Source organism: Sparus aurata, chromosome 19 (genome assembly GCF_900880675.1).
Source record: "Sparus aurata chromosome 19, fSpaAur1.1, whole genome shotgun sequence".
NCBI classification, from domain to species: Eukaryota; Metazoa; Chordata; class Actinopteri; order Spariformes; family Sparidae; genus Sparus; species Sparus aurata.
Window position 1 is genome coordinate 30526858 of NC_044205.1, and position 8128 is coordinate 30534985.

At 46.9% G+C, this 8128-nt stretch overlaps 1 protein-coding gene across 1 annotated transcript; it reads right to left on the reverse strand.

Annotated features, from left to right (window-relative positions):
- Positions 1 to 3544: 3544 nt before the first annotated feature.
- xrcc2 (X-ray repair complementing defective repair in Chinese hamster cells 2) lies at positions 3545 to 7742 on the reverse strand. Its single transcript, XM_030398200.1, has 6 exons — positions 7242 to 7742; positions 5431 to 5512; positions 5263 to 5298; positions 5011 to 5160; positions 4631 to 4907; positions 3545 to 4026 (listed from the first exon to the last, which is right to left on the reverse strand). The coding sequence occupies exons 1-6, from the start codon at positions 7260 to 7262 to the stop codon at positions 3708 to 3710; spliced, it is 885 nt and encodes a 294-aa protein (XP_030254060.1). The 5' UTR covers positions 7263 to 7742; the 3' UTR covers positions 3545 to 3707.
- Between the last annotated feature and the right edge of the window lie 386 nt (positions 7743 to 8128).

The window sequence follows — 8128 nt, forward strand, 5'->3', positions numbered from 1 at the left end:
TGGATCAGCACCGTGAGGCTGGGTCAGGGACAGTAAACTCCTCTGGGTCAAACCAAGCACAGATATTCATCAATTAATCAACTACACAGACCAGATGTTGCAGGATGTGTTGGGGCGGATCACTGATCTGTGACCTGGAGGACGTCCGGGTTCTGAACGGGCCTCCTTCTGTTTGGTTTTTAGGATCTTTTAACTTTTGCTTTAAAATAAAGTCATTCATTCTTTATGGATTCTCCTGAGGCTCACTGAGAAGCTCGTCCTCCTCGTCAAGGATCGGCTCCGGTTCTGACTGAAGACCTGGTTCTGACTGAAGACCTGGTTCTGACTGGAGACCTGGTTCTGACTGAAGACCTGGTTCTGACTGGAGACCCGTCTCTGTGACGTCTCTCCAGCAGCTTCATATCCCAGAAAAATGTTTGTTGTAATATTAAATATAACTGTCGTCCCAGAACCAGCGGTACTGTTCGGTTCCACAGGTCCGACTGGAGACACTTCACTCTGTGCTGTCCACTCGAACTGTTCGTTAATACAAAGACTAAAGACATCAACACGCTGCACTTCATATTCTCTGTTACAGTCCTGTAGTAACTAAGTAGTGTAACTGAGTAAATTGTATTGTATATGGTTTATTTATAGGGACAGATACAGATCATGTGGGCGGTACAACAATCCAACAGAAAGCATCATAGCATTCACAGCCTTAGCTAATTTCCAATGCCCGTCCCTCGAGGGGCCTTTAGAGTAAAATACAAAGAACCTGTTTTAAGAAACATCCTATCCATTCATCCTTAAATATATTAAATAACATGTCACATATTAGCCTATCTTTCCCTAAATCTGGGCCTAGAAATTAACTAACATAATGCAGATACATGCACATACACACACACACTCACTCTCACCCTTAAAATATACCCACATCTCCCTGTATGTGGCTACATACTTGGTTGTCTTTTAGGAATTCCTTCATTTAGCTCCTGAACCGCCCGTGGCTGTGGATAGCCTTGAGCTCGGTTGACAGACTATTCCATATATTACCTCCCTTAATAAGGAATGAAGACTGGCCAAGGGAGGTTTTATGGTGAGGTACCCTTCAGTTCCCTGCAGCGGCTCTTCTAGTGGACCGCCCTGCAGCCTGCATCGTTTGGACCAGGTCACAGAGAACCTGGGGGGCTTGACCATGCAGGCATTTGTAAATTAAGTTGATGTTGGATGAGGCTATATAATTATCAAAGCTGAGCATGTTCAGGTCCCGCAGAACATCGCAGTGATGAGATCTTATCGGCCTCTTACCTAAAGTCTGTAGTGCACGATTGTAGAGTCTCTCCAGAGGTTTGATTACTGAAAGACTTGCCTGCGACCAGTGATGTGCACAAGGGGGGGGCAGTTGTTGACAAACGCGCGCTAAAGTGCCCTCCTGGGAGCCAAAATGTGCGCTAAAGTGCCCTCCTGGGAGCCAAAATGTGCGCTAAAGTGCTCTCTTGGGAGCCAAAAAAGCGTGCCAAAGTGCCCTCTTGGTTGGCAAAACACACTAAACTGCCTCCATGGCTGGTTAAAACATGATAAACTGCCCTCTTGGGAGCCAAAACACGCGCTAAAGTGCCCTCTTAGAGCCAAAATGTGCGCTAAAGTGCCCTCTTGGGAGCCAAAAAAGCGTGCCAAAGTGCCCTCTTGGTTGGCAAAACACACTAAACTGCCTCCATGGCTGGTTAAAACATGATAAACTGCCCTCTTGGGAGCCAAAACACGCGCTAAAGTGCCCTCTTGGAGCCAAAACACGCGCTAAAGTGCCCTCTTGGGAGCCAAAACACGCACTAAAGTGCCCTCTTGGAGCCAAAACACGCGCTAAAGTGCCCTTCTTTTCGCCCCTGCCCTTCAAAAAGTCTGTGCATGCCACTGCCTGCGACCATGCAGTTACACAATAGCCGAGGTGTGAGAAGATCATTGAGTGTAAATATATGTTGGCTGCTTCAAATGTTAAGCAATCTCTAATTAGTCTGAAGGTAAATAAGTTCAGTCTAACTATTTTGCTGATTTTCTTGATGTGTTTATCAAATTTGAGATGAGCATCCAGCATTAGACCTAAATATTTAACTTCTGTGACCTGGTTAATTGGTTGATTATTGATGTTAATATTTAGAGCGATTGGTGCGGGGCGTCTCCCAGAGGAAAAGCAAACTGACACTGTTTTATTGACACTGTTAAGCGCTAGACAAGACCTGTCAAGCCAAAGAGCTACAGCCTCCAGATGTTCATTTAACCTGTGGGAGACTGCAGCAGCTGTTTTACCATGTGCATAAATAACAGCATCGTCCACATACATTTGAAAATCAGCCCCTTGGCATGAATCAGGGAGGTCATTGATAAACATACTGAGGAGTATCGGTCCTAACAGCGACCCCTGTGGAATTCCAGTTTTTGTTTTTAAAAATGATGATTTTGCATTGTTAATGGCAACACATTGTTCACGGTTTGAAAGGTATGATTTGAACCAAGCCACTGTTTTTTCTGCAAAATTATAATTGTCAAGTTTAGATATTAGTAAGCTGTGGTTCACAGTGCCAAATGCATTTTTAAGATCTGCCCCACCCAGTTACCTTTGTCTATATAAGATTTAATTTGTTCCGAGAGGAAACAATTTGTGCTCTCTGTTGAGAATTTTGCCCTGGATCCAGATTGCAATGGATGTAAATGTGTGTTGCTTTCTAGGTGTTCCATTAATTGTGTAGCAACCGCCTTCTCCAAAATCTTAGACAGGGGCAGGCAGGATGCTGATTGGCCGGTAATTGTTCACTCAGTACCTGAGTGTCAGCGAGGAGCAGCGCCCCCTGCTGGACACACTCTGAACTACTTTATATTCAGTTAGCTTGTTTGGACCTGTGGTTCTGACCTGTGGGTCGACATGGGCCCAGAGAGGACCATCGTTAGATTCTCTTGACGTACAGGCGGGTTCAAGATGAAACTCAACACAGAGAGCTGAAGCCCCGCCCCTTCCTGTTTGCCCCAAAGACCTTATCAATCAAACCTTCGTCTGCAGTGACTGAAGAGATGAAAAAGTACTGATCCGGTCTGAACCGGGTCATCAGTCACACATGATGTTTGTCAGTTTGTCATCAGACTGGAAACACGTCGTTATAAAGACGTCACAGCGTCATCAGTGACGTCGTCTCCTAACTCAGAGCTGCTCCAGTTCATCAGCAGCTCACAGAACTGAACCAGAACCTTCTCTGACCCAGCTGGCTCCATGCTGGTTCTGATGCTGTGTTGATGAGACGGTGTGGTTCACTGAGCTTTAACACAAAACTACATGAGGTTTGACTTTAATTACAACAAACATCATTTGTGAGATTCTGACCCAGTTCAGACCGGATCAGTACTTTATCTGTCTCTTTGTTCAGTACCAGTCAAAGGTTTGATCAGAGAAGGTCCATGAGGTCCACTGGAGGGGGCGGGGCTTCAGCTGTCTCTCCTGTGAGTCCTGATTGGACCCGTTGATCCGGCCCGCAGCGCTCCGTGTGGTGCAGCAACGATGATAAAACGACTCTCACATCAACAAACTTTATTGAACAACTGTTGAACATTAACACAAATATACAGAGAACTACTTTTCTTCAAGGAAATATAAAGTTATAGAAAAGCAACAACTTCCTGTCTGCAGCTGGTTTCCCCTGCAGTAACTGTCCTGATGTCTGCAGCTCAGCGAGCGTTCACATGAACTCCACTCCTCCGTCTGTGACGCAGAAGGAGCTGCTCCTGGAAGCCTTCGTCCTGGAGGAGGTGCAGCGGGCGGTGAAGACACGTCGTCTCCTCTGCTCCCTGCTGCCTCCTGCTGTGGCGGCCATGTTGTGTGCAGCCTCCTGCCTGGAGCACAGCAGCCGGTGGTTCACCAGCCGTTGCCAGGGGCGACAGAGATACGGCCGGTCGTACTCAGAGGAGGTGGAGGAGGTGGAGGAGGAAGAGGAGGAAGGTCCACTGTAGCTCCTCCTGATGGCGTGGCAGGTGGCGAAGACGGTGATTCTGTAATCCCTGAGAGGAGGAAGCTGTGTTAGTGAGGTTAGTGTGGTTCCATCACGTTCCTCCAGAACAGCCTCACTTCTCCAACTGTGTGGAACAGCATTCAGATGTCTCCGTGTGTTTGGACGGTGGAGAACAATGTGTCACTTAAAGAACCCCCCTCATCACCTCGTCATCAGTACCGTACGGACCCCAAAGCTTTCCTCAAACAACAACTGCAAGGAACTCCTGAATCACTCAGGACCACAAGAACTTAAAGGTAGACTCGACCACTAGAACCATCCAACTACCTAAAAGATCCCCACCACCACCTCAATGATCACTAGCACTCCTAAAAACCTTCAGAACCTCCTCTGACTGCTACAGCTACATTAGGGAACTCTTCAGTGTCAGTGGTGATGAGAACGGGATCAATAGAACATCTTCAATGACCATTAGAACCACCAAACTACCTATAAAACCCCAAGAACCTCCTCTATGACAACCAGAACCCCAAGAACAACTTAATGCACCACAGGTACCCACTAAAAGACCTCTAAAACCACCTAAAGTATGTCTAGAACCCAGTGAAACCACCTACAGGAGGATCAGAACCACCCGACTGATGAACGGCTACCTGAGCAGTCGGCCCAGCAGCTCTGCACACTTGCTGAGCCTCTCTTCCTGCTTGGCGATGCTGGCCCCGCCCTCACAGCGGTCCTGCCAATAGAAAGCAGAGATGCTGTCAATAAGTAGGAGCGCCAGGCCGGGCCGCGAAGATAAGGAGGTCTCCAGGAAGTGGAGGGTGAGGAGGAGCTGGGAGGAGGAGGAACAGTGGACGACGAGGAGGCGAGACAGACAGTGACGCAACAAGGCCTCATCTGAACCTGCCGAGGGCGAGCCGGTAGAACGAGCTACACAGATACAGAGAGAGAGAGAGAGAGATGGTGACAGAGGTTAGCGCCCTCTACAGGCTGTAGAGCAGTAATGTGTGTGTGTGTGTGTGTGTGTGTGTACCTGCGTTCAGCCTGCTGTCCAGGATGCTGACCAGTCGTAACATGTCCAGACTGTAGTCGGTGTCCACAAACACAACGTCTACCTCCAGACCGCCGGACGCCACCGGCAACACACAGCGACACAGCAGGTGGTAGAGCAGCTCTGTCTTACCTGAGACACACACACACACACACACACACACACACACATAAGACAAGACACAACACTTCACAGGAAGTTGAATCCAGGCTGTTTCCTGTAGAGTGAACTCACCTGTTCCCTCTGGTCCATACAGCTCCACCACCTCACCTGATGGAGTCAAACACACGTGAGCTGATCAGTTATAACAATTAGAAGCACAGTCAGCAGTAATCTGGCTCCTTTCATGATCCAATGAGGTCACATGACGTGTGCTGACAGGAAGTGAGCGTGGCATGTCACCTTGGTCGGGTCCTCCATCTTCAGGAAACAGACGAGTTTCAATGTCCTTCAGAGAGCGTCGAGCCTCCAGACGAGCAAACAGCTGCAGACACACACAGTTTTCACTCTACTGGTCATACACTGCCCCAACACATAGACTGTACCAACACATACACTGCCCCAACACATAGACTGTACCAACACATACACTGCCCCAACACATAGACTGTACCAACACATACACTGCCCCAACACATAGACTGTACCAACACATACACTGCCCCAACACATAGACTGTACCAACACATACACTGCCCCAACATATAGACTGTACCAACACATACACTGCTCCAACACATAGACTGTACCAACACATACACTGCCCCAACACATAGACTGTACCAACATATAGACTGTACCAACATATAGACTGTACCAACATATAGACTGTACCAACACATGGACTGTACCGACACATAGACTGTACCAACATATAGACTGTACCAACACATGGACTGTACCAACATATACACTGTACCAACAAATAGACTTCCCCAACATATACACTGTACCAACACATAGACTTCCCCAACACATAGACTGTACCAACACATACACTTCCCCAACACATAGACTGTACCAACACATACACTGCCCCAACACATAGACTGTACCAACACATGGACTGTACCAACATATAGACTGTACCAACATATAGACTGTACCAACATATAAACTGTACCGACATATAGACTGTACCGACATATAGACTGCCCCAACACATAGACTGTACCAACACATGGACTGTACCAACATATAGACTGTACCAACACATGGACTGTACCAACATATACACTGTACCGACACAGACTTCCCCAACACATAGACTGTACCAACACATACACTGCCCCAAGACATAGACTGTACCAACACATAGACTGTACCGACACATAGACTGTACCGACACATAGACTGTACCGACACATAGACTGTACCAACACATAGACTGTACCGACACATGGACTGTACCGACACATAGACTGTACCGACACATAAACTGTACCGACATATAGACTGTACCGACACATAGACTGTACCGACACATAGACTGTACCGACACATAGACTGTACCGACATATAGACTGTACCGACATATAAACTGTACCAACATATAGACTGTACCGACACATACACTGCCCCAACACATAGACTGTACCAACACATAGACTGTATGAACATATAGGTTGCCCAAACACACAGACTTCCCCAACATATAGACTGTACCGACACATAGACTGTACCGACATATAGACTGTACCGACACATAGACTGTACCAACATATAGACTGTATCGACATATAGACTGTAACTACATGTAGTAATCTGTTACTGTCTGTGACAATAATCAGTTGATTTGTCTTGATTTTTGTAATCTGGTCATGTAATCCGAGTACATGTAATCTGTTACTACCACCCTGCCTCCCTGTTGTTCAGATGAAGCCGTCATGTTTGAGTTTCGGTCTGCTGACAGTTAGTACTCACATCTGGAGTAATGTAACAGATTACAATAACCACATCACGGACAGACCATAATAACATCACATCTACTGGATGAAGAAAGCTTTTATTTTGAAAAGACTGGCAGCTGTAGTTACAGTCAGAGGAAAGTAATCACTGAATAAAGTAACAAAGTAAGAAGTATTAAAGTAATAAAGTACTGGAGATGAACGTCAGCACCGTGTCACGTGCTCAGCAGCAGAACACAGCCGTTACTGTTCAGCACAGATACTCTGATTACTCACTAACGCAGAGTAACGTGTTCATTTTCTGACCTGAGCGCCGCTTTCAGTCATTTCAACACGAGCTTCTTCTTCGTCCTCAGAACACCGAGCCCGCGCGTCTGAGCTCACTTCCGGCTTCTGCTCCTCTACCGTAACGGACGGAGAGCGAGCCGTTACCGTAATGTGTGTGCTGTGCGCAGCACGATCAGCTGCTGGTGAGCAGAGCGGACTGACGGCCGGATGTGACGTTTAGTAAACCGTTCATTTATAAAACAGCTGACAGGAAATACAGACAACAGCGCGAGGAAAGTAATCAGATTCCTTACTTCACTGACAAATACTCCATTACAAGTTACTTCAAATGAAAGTACAGTGGTGCTGTCAGCAGTGACAGTACCTGTGTGACTGCTCTCTGATCCTGCAGGACCTTATTGATTACTGATTATTGAGAGTGGTGCACCAGTCAGGTTGGAGCTCCGCCTGGTGGAGACCTGCTGAACAGTTCAGTCCAGTGGTTCTGGCCTGTGGGTCGGGCCAGGGTGTCAGGACTGTGGGTCGGGCCCCTCCAAAGGGTCACCAGGTAAATGTGAGGGGTCGTCACATGAATGATGAGAGTTCTGACTTTGCATCGGACATTTCCATGACTTTTTATGAAGCTTTCATCAGAATCAGAATCAGAATCAGAACCAGTATTCCTTTATTGTCCCACAAACAGGGAAATCTGTTTCCCACAGCAGCCAAAGGACAGAATATTACAAAAAACAATAACAATAGTTCAAAATAAACAATGTAATTAAAAAGGTCATCTTAATGTCTTTCAGAACCTTTGATTTGTAGACACACTGAAACCAGGTGACTCAGCAGAGGGTCCGCTGTGAGGACGACTGGACCGAGACACACTGATCCAAACACTCACACACTGGCATGAGTCCGGCGTA

What these genes read in the sequence shown, in the direction of transcription:
- xrcc2 (XM_030398200.1), bottom strand. Translation starts at nt 7,262, where the DNA reads ATGACTGAAAGCGGCGCTCAG. An exon ending in AGATGGAGGACCCGACCAAG is followed by an intron (nt 5,299 to 5,430) that starts GTGACATGCCAC and finishes TGACTCCATCAG; the next exon opens with GTGAGGTGGTGGAGCTGTAT. An exon ending in CTGCTGGGCCGACTGCTCAG is followed by an intron (nt 4,027 to 4,630) that starts GTAGCCGTTCAT and finishes TCCTCCTCTCAG; the next exon opens with GGATTACAGAATCACCGTCT.